General features: G+C 37.4%; 1 protein-coding gene across 3 annotated transcripts in view; it reads right to left on the bottom strand.

Moving 5' to 3' along the window:
- CPED1 (cadherin like and PC-esterase domain containing 1) overlaps positions 1 to 24,565 on the bottom strand; it is a 154,360-nt gene that overhangs the window by 13,100 nt on the left and 116,695 nt on the right. For all 3 annotated transcript variants that reach the window (XM_088165705.1, XM_014877707.2, XM_088165706.1), the window contains exons 17-18: positions 13,962 to 14,079; positions 6,405 to 6,541 (exon numbers count right to left, since the gene is read on the bottom strand). In XM_088165705.1, coding sequence (XP_088021831.1) covers positions 6,405 to 6,541; positions 13,962 to 14,079 — 255 coding nt within the window. The remainder of the gene's footprint in view (positions 1 to 6,404; positions 6,542 to 13,961; positions 14,080 to 24,565) is intronic.

The following is a 24,565-nucleotide window of genomic DNA, read 5'->3' as shown; positions in this document are numbered from 1 at the left end:
CTGCCCCTGCCCTCTAGCTCTGAGAGAGAGCTCTAAAGTGTGCAGTCATCATGGGACAATATCAGCAGTCATCCTCTGGTGACTGTGTGCTGGGATTTTGAAAGGAATGCTCTCTCATAAGTTGAAAGAAGATCTCAGATAGAAAGATAGGTGTGCATTTCTTGTAATTTGATGCACTCCAGGCTGGTGGATGCTTAGCACATCATCAGCACATCTGCGCACACACTGCATCCATTAAGATTTTGTCTACATACAACAATCTGCTTCTAACCAATGGTTCAACCATGATGTGAGATGTATAAATCCTGGAAAAAAACCCCAAATTTTAATTTTTCTTCTCCACAAAACAAAACAAAAAAAATTTGAAGTGGATGAAGAGGAAATCTGTAGATAGTCCTACCCTCTTCTCAAACTGCCCTTGTGCAGAGCTAGCACAAGGTATGCAGGCCATCAGGAAGCATCTTTCAAAGTCCACCTTTTGCAAGTCAGTTTCATTTTTAGCAAATACTTGGAGGACTCAAAGGCTAAAATAAGTGGTGTTTAGCCTGAGGAAGAAAACCTATGTCCTTCAACTAACTCAAGAGTTCTGATGAATTAAAATAATCTCTCAATGTAATTGAATGTATGGTAACTAAAACCACATTTATTTCTATACAGTCAATTAACCCATTGTAGTTGGATGTGCCATGTAGTATTTAATATGTTTTGAACAAAAGGCTCCAAGGATGATTCTGCATTTATCTCTTTGATAATAATGAGGAACATGATGGCTTAGGTGACAGAGTAAGCCATATCTCATTTGTTTTACAAGTCTGGCACAAGATTTAGCCATGTACTGTGCAAGTTGATGGGGCAGTTGTCTGCAGGATGACTAAATGATCAGACAAACATAAGGTTATAATTTTACCAGACAAAGGACAACATTTCCACACAGACAGATGCTTTCACTCTCTTCTGTTGCAAATATTTTGTGTAAAAGATTCCATTATAGCTTAAAGACTTTGAAAGATTGTGTAAACATAGTGGAATTCACTTCTGAACCAGACCTATCATTAAAAATTAACCACACTTGGGAAATTTAAACACCTGTAAGTTCAAAACACTACTTAATTCTAAAATATTATTAAGAAATCATAAGTTAAAATTCCTGTTTTAACAGCTGAATTTTAAGTACTTCAGCAAATATTGCCTTTTCATATTTCCTGTTCTTAATTACACTTGACTCAATGGCATTTTATTCTAATACTAAACTCTGGTTAGTATTTCTCAATGATAAGCAAAATATATATCCCTCCTGCTATTGAAGCCAACTTTCTATATACTGCTAATTGGATAAATAATAGCCTGTTAGAACCCATTTTCCTTTGTCCATTTTTAAAAGTAAAAAATCAATCTTGTACAAAAATCAAAGCATTATCTTAATACATTTGTATGTCCTACAGTAAAAAGTCCTTAATCACAGCTACAGAGAATTTTGTTGAGCCAACATAATATAGATATATTTTACTGTGATATCTAATATATTATTATGAACAATTTATTTGATTCAATTAGGACATATATATGGAGTTCCCTAAGAATGAGACAGTCAGCATCTCATTACCTTTAAAGTGGAAGAGAAAAAAGACTGCTGATATTAAAAGTGTACTGAAAGAAAATCTACTCAGCCATCTCCACCTTAACCTCGGCACTTCAAAATTTTCCTGTTTACTATGTATGAAATACAAACATATGACTGACTATTCTTGCTAACACATCATAAAGCAAAATAAGGCCTCATAAAACTGTTTCTGGGCATGTACATATTTTCTCATGTCTCCATCAGCTTGGGTGTTATTGTTTCACTACAGATGGTCTAATGTTTTTATGAAACCAAGTGTCCTGGTTTTGGTTGGGATAGAATTAATTTTCTTCCTAGTAGCTGGTACAGTGTTGTGGTTTGGATTCAGGATAACAATAATGTTGGTAACACACTGATGGTTTTGTTGTTGCTGAGCAGTGCTTACACTGTCAGGGACTTTTCTGCTTCTCATTCTTCCCGGATAGAAAGGATGATGACACAAAAAGCTGGGAAGGGACACGGCCAGGATAGCTGACCTCAATTGGCCAGCAGGATATTCCAAACCATTTGGCATCATGCTGAACAATAAAACTGGGGGGAATTAGTTGGGGGGCAGCAGCTGCTGCTCTGGGATGGAATGGGCATCGGTCAGTGGGTGTTGAGAAATTGCATAGTGCATTATTTTGTGCAATTATTATCATTTTTACTACTATTTTTCCTTCCTCTTCCATTCTACTAAACTGTCTTTTCCTGAACCCACAAGTTTTACCTATTTTCTGATTGCGTCCCTCATCCCTGTGGGCAAGTGAGTGAACAACTGTGTGGTGTTCAACCTGACAGGTTAAACCAAACACACAGAAATAACTTAGTTCAAACAGTTTTATATGCACACAAACTAATACAGCAGTTAATGGTGATGTGAAAGCAATTGGAACTCATAGCCAGGGAAATGGATTTCGGTTACAGAGAAAGATTATCAATCTCAGATGAGCTTTGGAAAACAAATCAATTTTAATGTAAGAAATATGGAGTTAGAAAGCCAATTAGAAAGCATTTTTGAAGGCTTGATTATGATGCAGCTAGGAACGAAGTGCTCTGTTTGGATGACCATAAATATATTTCAGAAAAACTGACGAATACAAGAAATTAGTGACCAAGAGATACCTGCTGCCTCTTATCATTGTTATATGAAACATGAGAAAAACAGAAAGGCTGCACTTAAAGACAGAGTTGGTTTTCCATGTGCTGCATTTCAGTCAAAAAGAGCATTCACTTTACATCTTAATTCATCACTTGCTGAAGTGAATACAAGTCAGGATCACAGCACAGCACTAAAATATTGCATGTTTCCCATGAATGCTTTCACATTAATTAAAAGTAGAAGTATAAGTAGGCTTTTTTTCATCTTTTTTTTCCTCCCTTATAAAACTAATAGAGAAGCACATGAAAACAGCCTCCAGCTAACAAAGTTGAAATATGACAATGTTAATCAGTAGATTAACACCTCCTATTTAAATTAAAAAATGTAATCACATACTGATGCTGTTTATGTCTTCATGATCATAGAATCATGGAATGGTTTGGGTTGGAAGGGACCTTAAAGATCATCTAGTTCCAACCCCCTGACATGTGCAGGGAACCTTCCAGTAGTCCAGGTTGCTCAGAGCCCCATCCAGCCTGGATCTACGATGGCAAGTTCACAGCTTCTCTGGGCAACCTCTGCCAGACCCTCACAATCCTTAGAGTAAAGAATTTCGTCCTGGTATCTAAATCTACTCTCTTTCAACTCAAAGCCACTCCCCATTGTCCTATCACTACATGCCCTTGTAAAAGGTCCCTCTCCATCTCTCTACTAGATCCCCTTCAGATGCTGGAAGGCTGCTCTAAAGTCTCCCCAGAGCTTTCTCTTCTCCAGACTAAACAGCCCCAACTCTGTCTTCATAGCCTGTCTTCTTCTGTCTGTGAAGTCCGTCTTCATAGGAGAGGTGCCCCAGCCCAGTGATCCACTCATGGGCCCTCCTCTGAACTCATTCTAGAAGTCAGAAATTTTCTTTTGCTCAGGACCCCAGAGCTGGACACATTACTCAAGGCAGGGTCTCAGCAGAGCAGAGGGAGAAAATCACTTCCTTCAGCCTGCTGCCCATCCTGCTTCTGATGCAGCCCAGGGTATGTTTGGCTTTCTGTGCTGTGGGCACACACTGCTGGCTGCCATGTTGAGTTTTATGTCCACAAACACCCCCCAAGTCCTTCCCACCTGGGCTGCTTTCAGTCCATTCTCTGCCCAGCCTGTATTTGTGATTGGGATTGCCCTGATGCAGATGCAGGACTTTGCACTTGGCCTTGTTGAACTTCATGAGGTTCACAGAGGCCGACCTCTCAAGCCTGTCAAGGTCCCTCTTGATGGCATCCCTTTCCTCCCGCATGTCGATGGCACCACACAGCTTGGTGTTGTCAGCAAACTTGCATACAATTCCTCTGTCCTTGCCAACAGCAAAGATGTCCTGTCTAAGGGATTTTGAAATCCAGAGACCAAATTTACACAAGCTGAATATTCAAAACCCCTGAATAAAGAGGCACACAGGCTAGTTGAGCCTATTTCGGGTGGACACATGAATGAGTTTTGCTGTTCTTAGCTAACTTCAGCAAACAGAAATGTAAATCAAACAGCATTCCAGATCACCTCAGTGTCCTCACTTGGGCTGATGACACTGCCCTTTTGTTTTGGCATTTGTGCTTTTTTTTTTGACACCTGGTTTTGTTTCCGGCATTGAAACCTTCTGCCTATTTTGTTACGGAAACTATATATATGAAAGATACTCAGTTTGAGACAGTGATCTCTGTAGTACTTAGACACAAAGTATATAAAAAATCAAAACTAAAATCACAATTGAGAATAGATAAATATTTAAAGATGGTTATGAAAATATATTTTAAAATAAACATGCATTTGTTCATAATTATATCTTCCTACTACTCAATAGTGCCTATATAAAAGGTCTAAGTAAGTACAGGTTTAAGTAATCCTGCATAACACAGACAAAAGTCTTTTTCAGTAACCAGATGAAAAAAAATCTTTTTCTACTACATCACTTGGGCAGGGTAAAGTAATTCCAAAGCTTGACTTATCAAAGGCAGAATCAGGATCTTATCAGCCAATAATGGAACTATTTTTATTCATCTGACTTTGGTAGGAAGAAAGCCTCTCTTAGTTCTTAAGTTGTATTGACATAAAGGAGTTGATCCAGGTTCTACATTTATTTATTTGGTAAAAGAAGAAAAAATGCTATTGCAAAATTTCAGACAAAACTAAAATCACTATGAAGTTGTGACAAAAATAGCATCTGAGAGAAAGAGATAGGAGAAATATACCAAAAAGGGAACATGCTTTAGAATGATGACTTTAAAAGAATAAAGCAATTCAATATACATCTGTGTAAAAGTAACAGAGGTTATTCAACAGATTTCTACAGAGCAGCAAAGGTTATCAGACAGTGTCAGGAGACTTCTGTAAAAGATGCACAATGGGAAACAAGTGCTATTAGTTACAGAGATTTTCTCAAGGTGTTAATGTAGCTCACTTAGGATTTGTCTGTCATCTGACACTAGACTAGATCAGTGACCTCAGAGAATTAGAACATCATGGAATTTGAATTAAGAAATTAAGCTTCACAGACACTAATTTAATTTACTTGATTTAAACAGACCCTTTAAAAATGCTGTCCTGTTTTTGACACTCATGAATATGAGCAGTCCAGATTTGGGGTGTGGAAATGCCAGCAAATCCTCTCAGATACACCCTGGCAATCTACTTCTATAGTGGCATATTGTTTGTCTGCTGTCCTTCAGTTGCCTGACCAAAGGGTAACTGCTTGTCAAAGCACTCTGATGTCCATGGAAATTAAAGATCAAAGCAAAGCAATCTAATTCTTGAATATTTTTTTCTGTGGTCAATCCAGAAGACCTTGTTTTGTACAGGAGAAGCAAATGAAGCTTCCTGTCATAAAAAGCAATATTATTTTAGAAAAATATTCTAGGAGTAACCTGCAGCTCTGTAGTAACAAAAAATACCACAGGCAGAAATAAAGAAAAATGGCAATAAAGTACTTTGTGCAGGGCAAGAAATTGATCAGAAATTAAGGAGAAAATGTTAATTTAAAGACTATTATTTTTGTATTTGTCTATATGGAAATGCTTTTGGATTTTGTCAAAATGCCACTTTTAGTAACTATTTTATTACCTAGACAATACACTTTAAAAAGCTTTATAATAATTAATTACTTACTTTCTGGATACTTGTATCCTCAGTAAGGTACCTGAGCCTCAGATCAGAGCTCTCTCTCAACAGTATAACAGTCATAGCATGCTTATTAAGGAGACCTTGTATTTCCAAGCAATCACTTTAGAAGCTTCACTAAAAGAAAAGAATGTGCAAGAAGACTTTGTAAGATTAGTGTGCACAAGCAATGCCATGCATTAGGTATGCAGCAGAAGAAAATCAGTTTGCATGAGACAACACTCTGACAACAATGCAAATACATCTTCCATTTGCTGTCCTTGTGTACTCACTGCAGGTCTGACTGGTAATCACATGCACGATGGGTCTTGAAACTCCAGCGGTGTGACCCAAGATTCTTTGTGAAGCAGCAGCAGACAACTGTGTCCGCATATGAGGCTAAATTATGGACAATGGTTGATTTTTATCCCTGTGAACTTTTCACCCAAATATTTCTCTATTTAAAAAGGAATTTTTGTCACATATCAATCTTAAAAATATTTGAAAGCTTCATGACACTAAATACCCAGGTAAAAAGGAATGAATTAAAATATAAAGCCTGGTACATACCCTTCTGCCTTCCACGCAGCGCTGGAGCTCAGGCTTGGCCAGCACAGAGTATTGGCAGCCGTGGGGCTGCCAGGTTATTTCTCTCCAGTCACAGGTCCTGTTGTCAGAGCAGCTGAGGCAAGGGACAATCCATTGCCCTGGAAAACAGCAATGAATGTCAGCACCTCCTCTGTATTCCTCTGAGTATTTTATTACACAGGAAGCAAGATATTTTTGAGTATTTTACACATGTATGAATAAAAAAACCTCATAAGGGAGTTTCCCCTAAATTAAATGACCTTCAACCCTTTGAAGAGACTATTTCCTTTCACTTTTCATTTAGCTACGTTGGGAGTTTCCTGCTTTCCCTGAAAGAGAAGCAAATGCTCAAATTTGACAGTCATTTGTGGATTCATTTCTCAGTCCATGTTACCTTTCTTGTAGCAGCTTGTCCTTTCTCAACAGAAGGGATACGAGAAAAAGAAAATGGGTGAGAAGGTTGAATGCAAAAAAAATATTCACATTCAGACATGTCTGAAGATTAATTCTCATCTACAATGAAACATCTAAAGTTTGGGTGTATGGTTGAGAGCAATTGATATAAAAATGAAGCAAGATTAAGACTTTACTTCCAAAACACTAATTTTCTTTTAATTTGTGAGAATTCAGAGGACTGTCCCAGACTTCACAAAAACATTTCAGAAGATGACTGTAAGGTGAAATGAATAACATATGTGATTTATTATAGCCTGATCTTATTTACAAAAATTATTTTGAAGATTAAGAGCACAAAATGGCATTACTAAAAATCAGTGGTTTTAGTAATCACTTATCTAAGGTTAAATGGTTTTCTTATTTTGATTTGCTAAAATTATTCCTTCCCAAAATCCTACTGGAAGCTTGAGGGATTTAATTTCTGAAGGAAGACAGAAAACTTTTGAGCTGCCTTTGTATTCAAATGAACAAAAGAAACACTTTTCTAGCTCTTTTAAGTGCACAGTGCTGACAGTATCTCCCAGTGCCTATGTAACTGCCAGCAAAACCTACTTTTGCTCTTATTAAAGGCATTGCACAAAGAAGAGTGCATAGGCCTAAGGTCCTTGTGTCAATGCTATCAGGCCTTTCTACCACAGATGTTTTTTTCACCATAGCCCAGAAAACAGCCCCAAAACCAAATGCTTGGGGACCAGACCTGTAGATCACGTCTGTCCCCACCACCACAACCAGGCAGCAGCTCAGCAGCCAGCTGTGTCTGATGGATTGCTGCTGCACAGGAAGCCACAGCAAAAAACCGAAGGCTACTTATTGACATTTCACCTGGCCACGGACTGAGGGGGAGGCTGAGCAAAGAAACCCTGAAGGATCCGAGCAGCCTTGGGAGAGTCAGCTGCTACCTCAGGAGCAAGGGAATTTCCAGGGAGGCAGCCTGTGCTTGCACTTAAGCAAAAGTCCAAGTGACTATGTTTTTTAAGTAGCAGGGTGAGTCATCTTAGCAGATAAAGAAGTCCTTCTAAATAAAACCATCAAGATTTTTTTTTTTGCATGGGAGCCTGCACAGGTACATTTAAGGGACAAACACATCCCACAGTGATGTGGGATTGCACAACCGTGCAATACCAGTTGCTGTGTACCCTGCATGGCTGCCCCTATTTCTGCCCTGTGCAGAACATACTCACACCACCCTCAGATGCACTTGTAGATGATTTGGAGAAAATTATAGCAGACTGAACCTAAGCAAACCCTGGACATTGGCTTTGAGCACAATGTGGTTCAGAGAGCATAAACCAGCTTCCCCTGCTTCCATGGGCATGGGTGCCTCGTGGAGGCTGTGCTGGGCAAGTTCACAGCATCCTAACCACACAGACGTTAGAGGAAATATTCCCCACTCAGTTAAGGACCACTTGAAAGTTCAAAATTCGGTAGGACAGGAAAATAGCATGCTTATAACCTGGTAATTTTTGTGTGAAAAGAGAGATCTGAACTTTGGTCCCTAAGAGAGAATCTATGTAGAATTTTTATCAAAGGCTTAAACTGAATTTTCATCTGAAGTTACAAAATGGGTAATCAGGTTCTGGAGCAGGGAGTTCTCTTCCAAATGAATACCCTCCTCAGCTGGGACACTAGAGGCTGAATTTAGACAATTTCTCGTACTGTAGCCTCCCAGGGCTGGCTGTTGTGAGTCCCTTACTCATGCTGACCCTCCCTTGGCTTTGAGGTCCTTAGTTCCAGGCTGTGTTCTCCCGGCCACCACTGGGGCCGGGAATACTTTGACCCTCCAAGATTTCTATGGCCACTTGGCTCCCACTTCGCAATCCACAACTAAATGGTCATTCCCAGCTTCACAGCAGTCTCATGAGGAGACTGAAAAGTGATAGGTCTCCAATAACCCACCAATAGGTGCCGTGCAAACACCTTTTACTACTTTGTACCTTCTGAGTAATAGAGCAGGGACAGAATGGTCGGTTGGTTTGAAGTCTGGACTGAGACCTTTCCACTACTGTAGAGGTCTTAATAAATGATCTGAAAGATGTTTCAGGCAGTGACCTATATTTTAAAATTATATGAAAACTCAGTAATTTTTTCCTGGTGTTGTAATTTTTCTTTCAACCCGAATATATAAAAGTTCTGGCAATGTCTAAAACATATGAGATCCCTCATTTTATGGAATTTTCTTTTAAACATCCCGTACTTTTACCAGCTGATTTGGTTAAAGATAATAAACTAGAAAAGTAGAACTATATAAAATGAATATTGAGGAGCCAAGATATCTGAACAATAGAAGTTTAAACTGAAAGTGATAAGTAACTTTGAGAAGCTTATTTTAAACAGTTTGGTTTATGTTCAATAGCTCCCTAGGTATATTAACAAAAAAACCCCAATTTTTGGCATACGCTAAAGGCTAGTGGCAAAAGCAAAAAGATTTGAGAACACGGATATATGGAAATAAATTCATATTTTTAGGAAGCACTAGCATATATTGCTAACAGAATAATGCCTGGTTTTAAATTTACATTAATTTTTTATGATACATGTAAATTTATGCATTTTACATCAAACTATTATGAACTTCTCCTATTGCAATTTCCCAACAGTTGGTCAATGCATTCCTAACCTTAAAAAATAGGATTGTGTTAAAAAATAAAATTAATCTCATAAAAAAGAAGACAACAGTGAAAAATTGCAAACAATATTAGTTTGGAAATTGGCTTATATTGGCTTATATTCCATTGCAATTTTAAGTTGCTCTTTCCTCAATTATATAATTTAGCAGCACATAATTCAGCACCATTTCAATCAGGCAACATTTTGTGGTGCTTCAGGCAAAAGCATTAACAGTGGCTCTACCAGGCAAGGGCAAGTCTATCAACAATTAAGTGAATGAGAGCAAGAGAGACACACTGTTAGTTTCTTCACAAATTAAAAATTGGCATTATCAAAATTTTATGAAAACCTGTAAGTAGGAGGTTTCCACAGGAAGAGTGAAAGCTGGGGTTTTTGGCTCATTAGAGTAGTTACCAGTTGCATACATAAATCTTCTGCTTAAGATACAAGATTAAACATTGCCAGTACTCCCTAAAACTGTTCTCATAAAATGGCATGAAAAGAAATATACTTTCAAAATAATTAGTTAGGACTGTTTACCTTCCATTTAAAAAATATCAGCCTAAAATTTAAAGTTTTAACCAATAATGGCTGTACACTTGATAGCTTTGCTTTTTCTTTCAGTCTCTTCTTTTTTTATTTATCCTTTTACATTGTCATAGCCACAATTAAACATATTCTGCTTTCAAATTTAAAATCAAGATTTTTCTATAGTGCTAAACAATCATCCATATAAAGAAAAAATCGTATTCTAGCTTGATATTTACCCTAAACTGAGGCTAATTTGATTTATGACTAGTTTACTATTGTATTTGGTGTTTATTTGGTACCCTAAAATCTTTAAAAATATTTTTCTCTGCATATAGGCTATGGAAATATTTTTCTTTTTGTTCTAGTTGTATTTATGAAAAAACAAAAGTAAAAACTATTTTAAAACGGAACATTATTTGCTACAGAATAAATAGCCTTAGGCCTATGGACTTATTTCTGAACTAAGATTTATGCCTTGTAACCAAAGGACACATTCATTTTGTTGGACATAAATTTATGTCTCTGCTGGACCCAAATCCAGACAGCTGTTGAATGCAGAGAGGGATCACACAGAATTATTTGAACAATAATAAATTAAATGGATACTGTTGTAGGAAGAATGGAAGTGAGATATAATTAAAACATATGTGGTCACAGCAACAAAAAATTAGAAGTGAATCTGTGATATCTTACACACCAGATTTTGTTACTGCTACAAACCACATTTCTACAGACTGCAGTAACCTGATTCAACTGCAGAAATTTAACACAAGTTGGGTTCTCATGGTCTCTTTCAGTTCTCTCTCTCTCTCTCTCTCTGAGAAGCCAAACACATGGTTAATGTTTGCTGACTGCTGTATTATAGGTAATGCAATGATATTGGACAAAGAGCTAATTTTGATATGATAGCTGGTTCAAACCGATGTGAATCAAAGGAGAACTTCTGAAAGAAAATGATTTTTTTGGTAGTAAAATTAAAATTTCATTCCATGATGTAAACATAAAGGAAAAAAACTTTCTCTGTTGTATATTCCAATTTGAATTTATTCATTATAAGGGGGATAGAGAGAGAGAGAGAGAGAGAGAGAAATTGTGTAAATTAAATGTTTATTTGGTAAGGTGTTGAACTTCTTCTGAATAATAGTGCCATGGTGATCAGGAGAGGAAGAAGTCACTTCTGTCTTTGTTTGGACCCTGGATTACAGTCTCTGCTCTACATGAAAGGATTAGAAATGAGTAATGAAATCCTGGTTGTACAGAACTATAAAGCAGCCTTCTAAATTTTACCATTAATGTCAGAAGAAGCAAGGTTATATCTTTATCTCTGCTGCTCCACCTCAGCCTCTATATATGACACAGGACAGTGTATGACACCTACTTACTTCTGCAGAATTATTGAGTTGTCTTCTGAGGGGAAATTACATTGCTTGACTTCTCTTAAAATTTAACTTATTTAAGAAATATTACTACTTTAGCAGGGAATTTGCCATTTACCATTCTTCATTGCCAGGATTGGTATATCATTTGGCTGCTATGAATTTGGAATGATTTTCCACACAAAGCCATGCTTTCAAGTTCCAGTTGGAAGCTGAGACACACATCAAAACTATGCAGACCCTTTCTAATGGTTTCATTTTTCACCATTTGCATCCGCCTGGGAACCTGCAATCGTGACGCGTCTCCCAACTCCACAGCCTTCCCAAAGCTGTAGATGTGGGCCACATCTGTCTCATGGGGTATTACTTTGAAGAATGAAATGTTCCACACCAAAGGTTCTCTTCATTTCCTTTTTCTCTGTTCAGGCTTCATCCTCAGAAAACCAAGATCCCCTTCTTTCCTCAAGGCAAAGATTCTCAACACAGGTGCTTTTCGGTCAAATCATCTATTAAATGGAACACCTCCAACACCCCATGTCTTTCTCCATGGTTTACAGGAATATTCAGTACATCAGTTCATCCCTACAAGCTTACAAAAGGATTTTCAGCCATTTTGACAGCATCTCCTCATTCTCCTTCCATCTAAAAAACTTAGCTCGTGCTTCACTGACTTCAGAAATCTTCTTATTCCCTTTCATATTCAAAGGAAGGCTGGAGGTTTTGCAAATCCTATCTGAGCACTAAAGAGTTAAAGTTTAACATAACTGCAAGAGTTGGGCCAGGCTGAGGTTGCGCTGGATGGAGGAAGGCTGCTGAGGTGTCAATCAGCCTTTCTGGGGCTGACCTGCAGCCCCACACTGCCCATGGCCACCCCTGCTTCCAGACAGCGCCCGACTGCCTCCCCCAGGCCGCGTGTGGGGGCTGGGCAGGCCTGGCCGTCCGACAGCAGTGGGAACCGGGCCCCCCACGCCAGAGCCGCAGGCCCGTGGAGGAGGAAGCCGTCAAGGTCTTATCAATGAGCTTCTCCTCCTCCCGGCCATTGGGTCTCCTCGTTTGCAAACGGGGCCCAAGCGGCCTCCCGAGCCTCCCCCCGCATGGTGGGGGAAACTCGGGTTGGTGTTACCTGCTCAGCCGCTGGAAAGACAAAGAGACTCAGTTCCGGATTACCTCCTTTGAAATGTGTGTTCACGGAGCAAACTAACTTTCTCCCATTGGCTGTTGAAGGTGTCCCAACCCCCAAAGAGGAAACTCCCTTAGAGAGAACTTCTCTCTGAGTTTCTTATTCCCAAGTCAACCCATCACACCCTTGTTGCCAGATACTGCAGACTCCTGTTCTAGGCTCTTTAGACACCTTTTGGCAATATTCACTTTATAAGCACAAATTATTCTTCCCTGTTTAATATATACTTGTCCTTTGAGTATGGATCTCCTGAAGACTGTTTGAACTTTGTGTATATTATTCACAATAAGGCTGTAAAATATACTACATTCATCATACATTACTTAGCTAGATTCAGTATCCAAAAGAAGTATGTTGTATATCAGAAGAAGGAGATTGTCTGCCCAAGAAAGGATTCAGTGGATTTGGTTAGGGCTTTCTAGTTTTGAAGTTTATGTCCTGATATTGTTGCATATGATGATACACAGCTTTTGTGCTTAAAATACACTGCTAGGAACAACAGCGTCTCTTTTGTGCATCTCCTCCATATAAGACAAATGTATTGTTTTCCTCTGTTTCGCGTGAAGTGATGCATTCAGGCAGTTCCCACATTCTTGTTATTTTTTATTGATTATTCAACAAGTTTGTGCATATTTACTGCTGTGAGAAGCTACTCCTGTTTATGGCAAGATAAAGAAAACAGTTGTGTCAGTAGAACATAGAGGACTGTTGGTTTGTTTTTAATTTCTCTAATAAAGAATGGAACAAAATTACTTACTGTCTACTACAGCAACTTAAATATGAACAAGAAACACCTAAGTAGTTAAAATACACTTAAATAAATCTTCATGAAACTGACTTTCACATGAGTACCGCCTTGACAAAATCTATTGTAATCTGAATTCTCAAAAAACCAAAGGCATGTCTTGATTGTATTGATTATGATATAATGTTTGATTTATCCATCTTGTGTTTCAGGATATAAATATAAGTAAAATTAAAAACAAGTTTTGTGTTTCTAATATAGCAGGGGAGATACAAAATTCAAATGGATAGAAGTGTTGTGTTCCTTTTCTAAAGTTAATTTTTATTTTGAGTAGAAAATCCCTTCTATGTAAGATAAAGTCTTTTTATTTTAAGTGGTTTTGTTGGAATATTTCAATGCATTTTAAAGACTACATGACAATAACACATGCAGTGGTGGATCACTGATTAGAAAATTATTAAACAAAAAATTCTCACATAAATTAATCTGATTTTAAAAACCAGTAACTGTTACAAGTGATCAGTTCAATTTATTGTGTGTAGGCTAGTGCATTTCTGTAGCAAAGAGTTAATACTGTTTCTAGCTTTTCTTTGATGAGGTGCATGAGTTACTTTTCAGGAAAAAAAGGGGGATAAAGTACAAACCTTTCGTGTCTCCAGCTTCACAGGTCTTAAGCACTTTCTGTGAAATTGTTGAGAGGTATTCATGAGAAAGAGGCTGCAAGCCACAGGACTCTTCCGGGAGAATTTTGGAGCCACAGTCCTGAATTAAAAGAGAAGCTGTGAAAATGACAGCACAGTACCTATCCACATCACCTTCAAATCCTCTTTGAGAGTAAAAATGTTATTTGGAGTGGTTCCACAGTTAGTTCATCCTTAGCTCTTCAATATATAGTTTAATATTAAATTTAGAATTCTTTTTCCATGCAAAGGTTTTGCAATAAATTATCCCATCCACAGTAAACATACAAGATACTACATTTGCTAAAGATATGAGAAAATTTATTAAGGCAAATATACATACCTTTCATATAACATCATGTGGTCTCTACACATTGTATAATCTCTACCTATTTTCCCTTAGGAATTTTGTATGCCTATTTGTAGTCATATGGGATCCATTTCTGTGATGAAATGCCCCAAATTAGCTTCAGGAAATACAGGTGCTTAAAGGAAAAAAAATTCTATTTTCTAAAATGGTGCTAAAATTAATTTCACAACTGTTACATGTTATCATTCACTGTTATCATGAAATTATGCTATATCTATGATCCTGTGCCTAAATTGCACCAATGAGTAAAAGACAATTAAGTCCTAATGAGTCAAGGGTTGACAATTAGTAAAATACATGCCACTGATATGGATAGCAATATGAACACATCTTGGAATTTTGTAAATACTGGTGGTTCTTGATTATGCAATCAAAAGGCAAAATGAAATACTTGTCTTACAATTATTCTGATCTCATTAAAGTCCATGGTGGTGAAAAAAAATAAAAAAATCTTCCCAGTGACTTCAAAGTTTTACAGTAATATCTGTGCATAAATAAGCAACAAAATAGTGGTTATTTGTGGGTTGTCCTGTTCTCTGCTTAATCTCTCTAACAAGGGAAAGCTGTTATGGCAAAATGAATGGGAAAGTATCTTCTAGTATGAAATTGTGTTTTGAGTCTCTGGGTCTGGTCATGCTGTACAGTTATTTGACAGTATAACTTCAACTAACATTAACATCAGAAAGTTCCTACCTTGCAGTAAAACAATTTGGACAGGACTTCACAGGAGAGCCCCAAATTCCTGAATGTGCTGCCATTGCCCTCAACACAGTGACATAAAATAACAGAAATTTTCTCATTCATTCTGCCCAGGGTATGTGTTCAAGCAAACAAAATTTAATTTTAATCACATTTCTTGGGCAATAATGTTAACAATAATTTTGTGTGGCTTGTTTTTTGTTAATTACAACCAACATGCAGGGAACTGTGTAACTGATTCCCCCTGTTGTGTTTTCAAAGTAAGGGATATTGCTTGCATTTAATTTGTAATTCACATCTAAACCGTCATGTCATGAGAGAGTGTGAATCCCTGAACAAGACTTATTTGTTTCATTTTTACCTTTGTACCAATCCTTTACCATCATTGACATATTTAATATAATATGCAAAATGAATCTATGGCAGCTACAGATTTACTGCAGTTCCATAAATGTATGGCACACTGAGGGTTTTTCTAAATGCATGTATGTTCTCTGTTGTTTTCTTCAGATGCTGTGCTGACATGACATCCTTCTTGCCTCGCCCAAAGATGAAACATTTTGTGATCTTGAGTATGTTTACAAAAGATCATTCATTGCAAAGACGAGAGCCAGACATGATAGTTGCTCTGTGTCTGTTCTTCCTGCAAACCTTCATTTTTAGAAGGGAGACATAACAAAGTCCTTGTAATTTCTGGATTAGAATCAAAAGAAAAATTCCCTTGCATTATGTACTTTAGTGCACACAAGATCAATGTGGCTTTTTGCTAGTGAACTTTCTTTTAACTTTATGGAAGATTTTCTGGATACTAGCAAATAAAAGAGGAATAAACCTTTCTTCTGTACATCTACATAGCTTGTAATCAACATCAGTTGATACTTAGACACTGAAAATTTCTGGAGTCCATCTATTATGTGAAATGACAATTTCCTTGACTCTTTCAGATTATACTATAGTGAATCTGATTCTTCATAATGTGTTAGTCTTTCAGAGATGAAACAGATTTTCAAGCCCGTTACTGAGTTTTTTCAATTATTACCTTCAAAATATTTGGGGCTATTATTTGATGGTATTTCATTTATTTATAGTCAGGGTGCCTAATTTAGTAAGAATTTTGTTTGTTTAGTTCACCTTTCAATAACCACATTATATTTCCTCTCAATTATATACTTATGCATATACATATACATACGTAGTTTTACTCAGGCATGCATAAATAGTAAAAAAAATCATAACCAGTTAAAAAATTTTACAGGTGAAGACAGAGAGAGAGAGAGATGGAACAAAGCATTGTAAAGCTGACCCATACTCATGCAGCTGATGTCATGGGATGAATGTTGTACAGCAAAGACCATTGTAGATGCAGTCATGCTTCAGATTAAAGACTCAAACTCAACTATTAATGTATTTTCAGTTGTTGTTGTACCTTTTTCACCACCTCCACCTTAATGTAAAATGATTACTCTGAAACTGCAGCAAAAGGAAAGAAGGTAAGAAGCCCTTGACTTTGCTGGGAGAAGTCATACCAATAGGGAAAAAATGTCAATTTGTGCTCATTTTAACAGTTGGTACTCCAGCAGTGACAGAGCAAAATCAAAAATAAAGTTACTTTTAACATCTACACCTGCTGCTACCTATCAGCTCAAGAAGGCATTTTTAAATAGAAAGGAAGGATTTTCAGAATTTTATGGAATAATCCAACTCTATTCACTCACAGCTGTGGCTAAAACCATATTTTTTGGTGGAAGTAGACTTATGTTAATGAATTGAATGCTTTGGAAACTTCTACCCAGGATACCTGTATAGGCTCCACAGTCAGCTACTCAGTAAAAGTCCTTCTTGCATTTATATGAATCCCCTAACAATCAATGGGAGTGGTGGGCTCAACGCTGAAAAACAGGCAATTTCTACTTCAGATCTCATTTCTGAAATTGTACCTAGCCAAAATCACTAAAGACTACCTCTACCAGTCTAATAAAGGATCAGTGTATCAGAATGTTTTAAACTAAATAACAAGAGAAATATAACCAAGATCACAGAAATTCCTTTTAGTGTTGCATACAATCAATATGTAGCCAAAATCCCGCATCTTTTTGACATCCAGAAACCCATGCATGGCTGAGAACTAGTGGATGAGATAAACCCCACTGAGTGCTCTTGACAAAGAAGGTGTGAGACCTCTCCACCTGTCAGCTCTGACCCTGCAGTCTCTTGGCCAGCATTGCCCATCAACCTAGGAGGTCACCCAGCCACCTCCTCCAGGCACTGCAGCCCTGCCTCCCCTCATGGTGCTGCCAAGGCTGTCTAACTCCTTTTGACTGCACTTTAGACATGACAGAATAAAGCTCCATGCAAAAGAGCTAATTTAGAACACTTTTCTGGTGGTCTTTGTAGGCTCACTGACTGAACTTTATTTGGTTTTTACTTGATTTAAGCTGACCTGAGTTTCTCATTAAATCCTTTCATGTCTCTTTAGTCCATCTTTTTCTACTATCTTACATACAACTAAAACTACATGAAAAGTGATTAATAATGATTATATGGAAGGACTTCTAATAAAATTAGTCCAAGAGTGAGGTCATGAAATAGTGAAACTGTATCTTATTGCTAGGGAATAAATTGTGAGCAGATGGATTAGCTCCACTCTATCAACTTTCTTAATATGGCAGGAATAAATGAAGGAACAGTTGGCATATTGACCTCTATTCAACTAACTCCTTCTGTCCAGCTGCATTATTCTGTGATAGATGAACCTCTGAAGATTGAGAGGTTCAGGCCAGTTCAGTTCAACACCCAAATATACTAGATTGAACTGAAACTTGTGTGTGTGCAAAATAAGTCTAGAAATATGTCATAAGGAGAGGCATTCTCCCAAGAAACTTCAGTTTGCTACTGCTGTCAGATGGGAAAAAACTACTATTATTAGCCATCAATCACTGTCTAAGACATAGATAAAGACACTGTCTACATTAAGAGACACGCAAAGCCATTAAACAGAGACTATAGGATTAATGGGATGAACTGATGGAGTAACCTATCCTTGTGCTGCAGCTATGTTTTAAAGTAAAGAAACTGCATTTTATATCACCGCAGTATTCTTTAAGGAACCTAATAAGTTCTATCTGCAAATATGGGACAATAGTTTCCAAATGACCCCAAAGACTGTCAAAAATAACACATTAAAAGACTATGAAATGTTCAGTTCCCCACAGATTTGGTAGGGGCCTTTTCACTTCAGAAAAGGAATATGGGCACTTCTAAGTGGAAAAATGCAGCACATTTTTCATCATCAGTAGGAGATCGGGAATGATGCAAAAAGCTGAGATACTGGTCATGTTGTCAGGGCATCAGAGAACAGTTTGATGTATGGATAAAGTACAGCCATCAGTCTAGATTGCTTCTAAATTCTTAATTGTGCTATTTATGTTGTTACTATACTTATTATTACTGTTTCTTAAGAACAGAAGCATACCCTAAATTTTATTATTTTTCCCAATCACAAATTTCTGCATACAAAATTTCATTGAGAATAATATCACATGCTTTAACCAGTGACTGAAGATTGTCATAACTAGAATACCTTTACTAACTGCAAAAGAAATTTTGAAAATCCCAGTAGATGCCTCTCCATAAGGACTTAAAGCATTTACTGTTTATATGGACAAATAAATTTCACCCTAATGCTACAGAAAATGCAGTGTCTTCCTCTGCACTCAGAATGCTAACCTCACAGAAAGCTATGAAACTATTTCGAGAAAATATTACAAATTTCATACCATAGTTTAGTATATTTTATGTGCATGGAGAATATAAAATAATCATTTTAATCTATGAAGGATTTTGATTCATTTCCATTTTATATGAATGACATCAGTTAGACCCTATCTGCCTTCCTGATCCCAAACAGTTCAAAGTGCTGCATTTGTGAGCCATAGGAAAAAACTATTCACATGAGACCTAAAAAGTATGACTCTTAATCTAGCAAAGTCTTATGAATTATCATTCTGAACGGCTCAGAGATCCAGCAGAATTAGTTGAACTAAGACAACTGAATGTGAAATTCAACTTCAACTCCATTAAGAACAGAATATTATAAACTTAAATTTTGGAAAATGTTTCAAAATGTACCTAATTATAATATAATCATAATTATGTAATTATAATTATAATTAGAGGGTTTTTTTAAGTATTTGTAGTCAACATCTGCATGGATTTTTCAAGTGCTTTCTTAGCAGACATGCTTTGCTCATGAAGCTAATGATATCTTTCCCAAGCAAGAACAGTGATGATTTCCAGCTTGTATGCTCTATAAACAAAGTACACAAAGCAAGAAAGAAGAGGAATTAAAAGAATTTAGTATTTCCTCCTCCCTAAAAAGGAAGATAAAACAGGAATAAGAAACAGCAGATAAAGAGAGGCATTTTGCTGTTTATGTTCTGGTGTTTTTTTATTTTAAAAAGTGATATGGTAATGTTGACCTGGTGACTTTAAGAGCTGCATCAGTTTTCGATTCTTATTCTGTCCTCTTCTCTACATTGATCTTTTTAAATGCAAGCTCTGAATGTGAACTGACTTGAATTTTGCCAAGTCCACTATCTGAAAACGGGGAATAGCTTGAGAAAACCATGTGCTTTAACAGTGTAAAAAGTAAATGTTTTAAGTGATAACCAAAGGAATTATTATGTATTTATGGTTCTCTCAATAAAGTGCTGATGTGACTGACTTTTTTCCCTGGAAATTAGGTAAAAAATGTTCTATACTAGCTGGGAAGTTCCATAGCCTTGTGGCTTTTCATAAGGAGCATTCATTTCTACCCTCCTATGCTCAGGGTATGTGGTATTCACAGATCACACTGCAGAGAGGTCTATACTCTAAGCCTCCTATGTGCAAGAAGCACTTGAGCTCTAGCCTTGTCCCTTTGATTTTAGGCTAAGACCTTTATATCACAGCCATGATAAACAGAACTTCTCAGACTGAAAAAAAGTCACTACAATCAGAAAGTATGAAAAGGAATGAGAGAAAGAATGAGTTGAAAAGCACTACTGTTCCTTCATGATTTCTTAAATTGAAACACTCTGACAATGAATGCAATGCATTGAAAAAAACATGTTAGCCTAGGACTTGGTCCAGTGAGCTATACATCTGCCAACACTGCTGTTGAAGCTGTTTTTCACAGTAAGCAAGGCTTACAGATATGAACTCAGTGTTTCAGAATCTAATGTAATGAAAGTACTTCTTTCTCATTTCTAGCATAAAATCCTTTAGATGTGAAGTATATTTATTAACTTTTTATTTAGGGCCTGGGGGCCTAAGGGGGTATACTAAGGTTGTGATTCAAATGAGAGATTTAGGATGTTTGAGTCCAATTCACAACTCTGCCTCTTATTTTCTGTATCTTGGAGCTCCATTCAACAATATTCACCCTTTTAATGTATCATCTCAAAACTCTTTTTCAGATACCACCATCCTCCTAAGTGCCTAATTTATTGAGCATAGGCAGAGTCACTCACAGAGATATGTAAGTCAGCCCCTTCAGCACTAACAGAGTTTAAAAATCCCTTTGCCAACAATGCTCTAATAGGTGTTCTCAGGACATGCTACTTGCAGTGTGCAGTGTATAAAACATTAATTGGTATTTCCCTGGTAGAACGTTTCTCTGTGATGTGAAAACATTTCTCTATGATGCAGAAAACACAGTTTAAAGTCTCCCTTTGAACTGACTGGCAGCAGAGATTTCAGTTAAAGCTCCTAATGTTTTCCCTCGAGTCATGGGGCTATAGGATATTCTGGTTAGTTCTGTCTCAGGCTCTCCCAAGGAAGCTGGTTGCATTTTCTTTGTACACACAATTAAATGCTGACTTGCAAGGAGCCTTGAACCCACTCTGTCCATAGACTAGGCCCATATAAGGAACATAGGCTGAAACTGGATGGAAGGAGCACCACTAGGTCCCTGATAATTGCTGTATGAGAAAGGATTGACTGCAGTAGGTACTTAGATTCCTGAGAGATCATGTGGCAATTCAGAGTGGAGGACAGGTTCTCCTATAACTCCTATAACTGGATGTATAACTCTCATAGAAAGATCTAAGATGCTTTCCTTTCCATAGCACTACCTATGAGGGAATATATCTGACTCCCTAATCACTGTGTTGGCACATAGACAATCTTCTCAAGATTTATGAAATGAACTCTTCTATTTCAGGTTTAACAAAGGGTTGTACACAAATATTTGTGTGTGTGTGTGTGTGTGCGCACTTTCTTCCCCCCAGTTATATTGGATGTTCTGCTAGAAAAAATATTAAGTCTTTTTCTGCAAGCTTTACTTCAGTATTACTCTCTCCACAGCATATAACAAGCCTAGTTACACTGCTTGGACATGTTCTGTTTCCCTAGACCTCAGGATCCCCAAATCTCTCCCTGTCTCCAACTGATTGCCCTGGATTCTCCTTGACATTACCTGAACATCAGAAAAGGAATGTAACATTGATTCTTTTTCAGCAAAATATTAATCATGAACAGCAAGCCTGGTGACTGCCAAACAGGATGCAAAAGAACAGAATTCTGCAGCACTGATTCTGTTTCTTTTGGTTCCTTTATGCGACCAAAAAAACCACCAAAAAACAACCAACTAACCAACCAACCAGCTAACCAAAATACCAAACCAAACAAACAAACAAAAAAAAAAAAAAAAAAGAACATCAGTATTTCCAATTTTATTGTAATTTTTCTAAACTGAGCTTAAAGGGGCCCAAAGGGCTGAAAAGGTATTAGTGAGCCGTGAACAGGCTGAAGGCAAGATTTCAAAATGTAATGTAATATACATAATGGTGGCTTCAGGGAAAATAAATTTTTTTTTTGTTTAAGGAATTACTGCACATACTGTTTTATACAGAAATTCAGCTCTCCATGGTATACTATCTATTGGAATACACATCACAGCCACACATGGTCTGGGGAATATTGAGAAAGCCATTAATGCAGGCTCAGAAACACCTGGCAGACTTCTGAAACTGTTTTTCCAGACAATGCCAAAAAAACCTGTGAGTTCCTGCCTTCCATGTAAAGACAGAGTTTACATATGCATTGAAGCTTCACTCTAAAGGAAACTATGCTTGTATGTGTGGACAACAGGAGAAATTTGTCTTTACACATTTACAGTCTGCACTGACACATGTTTGCAGAGCAGCCATGGGCTTTGATGCTGACTGTCTTTAATGGTCCCAGGGAACACACAGGGTCAGATCCTCAGAGCAGTCATATTGAACACTTGAGTTGAGTCAATTCCCGAGCCACGCACCCTCCGCTTCAGACAGTAATAGTGCTGGTGAAAGGACCTACTCTTGCTCACCAGTGAGAGTGTTCCAAATGGTTTGTCTGCTCAAGCATGAACTGAAAATTATTACCCAACTATATACAGACAGTCAGGGGACACAAGGCAGTGACTTGGGTCACACTTGAGCCTGGGGACATTTTTCTGTGGAAGGCCATCTCATCCACTACTGCTTCTCATCCAAAAGGTGCCAAGAAGAAAAAAGGCACCTGAAATAGGGATGTACTCATTGCAAAACCTCCATTCTGGGCAGGGATGATCCCTACACATTGAGCTTTCCCAGCAGCTCAGTGGGAGGCAGGTTGTAGTGCTTGGCAGTCTTGCAAGCAGTTACCTTATCCTTCTGTATTTGGCTCTGTTCTTAAAGTGACCTTCGATAAAGACCTATCTCTGATAAAGAATCAATCTCTGAGGCTTTTCTGGCCAAAGATCAGACCCGTCTCTTATTAAAGCATTAGGCTGTTTGCTTAAGTGAGTCAAGAGACCTTGAGAAAGTATATTTTTAGACAGAGAGCATTTACACAAATCTTCCTAACTGTAACCAGCAAATACATTATGAAAAATCTATTACTGATGTAAAGTTTAGATCATTGTTGCCTTTACAACAAAATATGAGGGCTAAAACTAAGAATGTGCAAATGACACTAGAGAAAGTATTTGTGCAAATGTCTGGGACACATGGACAGTGCATGGATAGGTCTCCATCCAACACTATCCATAACTCCAGCTGCAGCTATTGTATTCAGAATGTGCTGTATAAGTCCATGGTAGTGCAGAAAGGATGACTATTACTTCATGTTTCAAAGACAGTCAGACAATAGGAAGATTTAAGAAGTGATGGGGGTTTTTTTCTCCTTTTTTCCTCTTCAGTTAAAAGCTTTGGTAAAAATAAAATTATTTGAATTAAGTCAACATCATTTGAGACTAAAGTTTCTTGGACAACAGTCATAACAGTGACTGTATCAAAACAGAAAAGATAAATACATTTACAGACAGAATCTGGTTATCATTTACACTTCCCTTATACCACACTGTGGCTTACCATAAAAAAATGATGTAACGAAGCACTGATTTGACTTTGAAAATCATTATGTATTTCATTCAAAAAAGCCTTTGAGTGGGAATATTTTCATTGATGTCTAATAGGTGTGACCAGCACTAAACTTCACATATTCCCAGATACTCATTTAATATACACAGCTGGGACACATATCAACAGGAGTAAGATGGGTAAGTTTGTTTTCCCAGAACACCTAAAAATCTAGCCATGTAGTGATTTATTTTCTAAACTACAATGGGTTTGAAATTGACTCTAGTGAGTTTGCAGCACATTGGCTGCTATAATCACAGAAGTGAATAGAATAGATTTTTGCTAACCATGATCTCTTTTAAAAGATGGTGATTAAAGGTTTGCCTTCTGGTGAACAGCAGACTGAAAAAGGAGGCTTACAGCTTGATGGCTCACTGAACAGGAGACCACATAAAGGTAGCTCTCACACGTGGACAGAAACAGATTGCATGCAGTTAGTGCCAAATAAGCAGGCTGAAGTTAGAATTTCCCGTGCTTTCTCCAATAGCCCTCTTGCAGTACTCTACTACATGTACTTTCCATTCAGCTAAAGCAAACAAGCAGCCACTAGTTGAAAAAGGTCTCCCTCAAAAAAAACCAACCGAATAATGTGCTTAATGACTATATTTATTCTATTGCACAAGGCATGGTAAGTGATGCTGAGCTGAAGTCTTGCTTTGATAAATATTGAAATCACATTAGCACAGAGATAAGACATAGTGGAAATAGAAATTTAAAAAAACAAACAGACAAAAAACAAAAACAAAACAACCCAAAAAAACAAAAAGAAAAACAAAAAAACCCAACCAAACAAAAACAAAATAACAAAACAAAACAAAAAACCAAACAAACAAAAACGAAAACAAAAAAAAACCCAAACCTTAAAAATCAAAATTTAGGCTCTCTCAACAAGCTATTAAGGCAGTTAATTACATCTTGTTGGACACTGAATTCCCCCTGACCTATACAAATACTTTCATACAGAAATTCACTCTCCCTTATAGGAAGAATCTGGAAGATTTCTGTGAATAACTTTACGTCTGGGGAGCAAAGAGGAGGCAGATAATGCAGTCAGCGTAGCACAACAAACATAATTGAAT

This window comes from Sturnus vulgaris, chromosome 5, assembly GCF_052056855.1.
Source record: "Sturnus vulgaris isolate bStuVul1 chromosome 5, bStuVul1.hap1, whole genome shotgun sequence".
NCBI classification, from domain to species: domain Eukaryota; kingdom Metazoa; phylum Chordata; class Aves; order Passeriformes; family Sturnidae; genus Sturnus; species Sturnus vulgaris.
The sequence above is the reverse complement of the archived record's forward strand: the minus strand, read 5'-3'. Positions and strand labels throughout refer to the sequence as shown.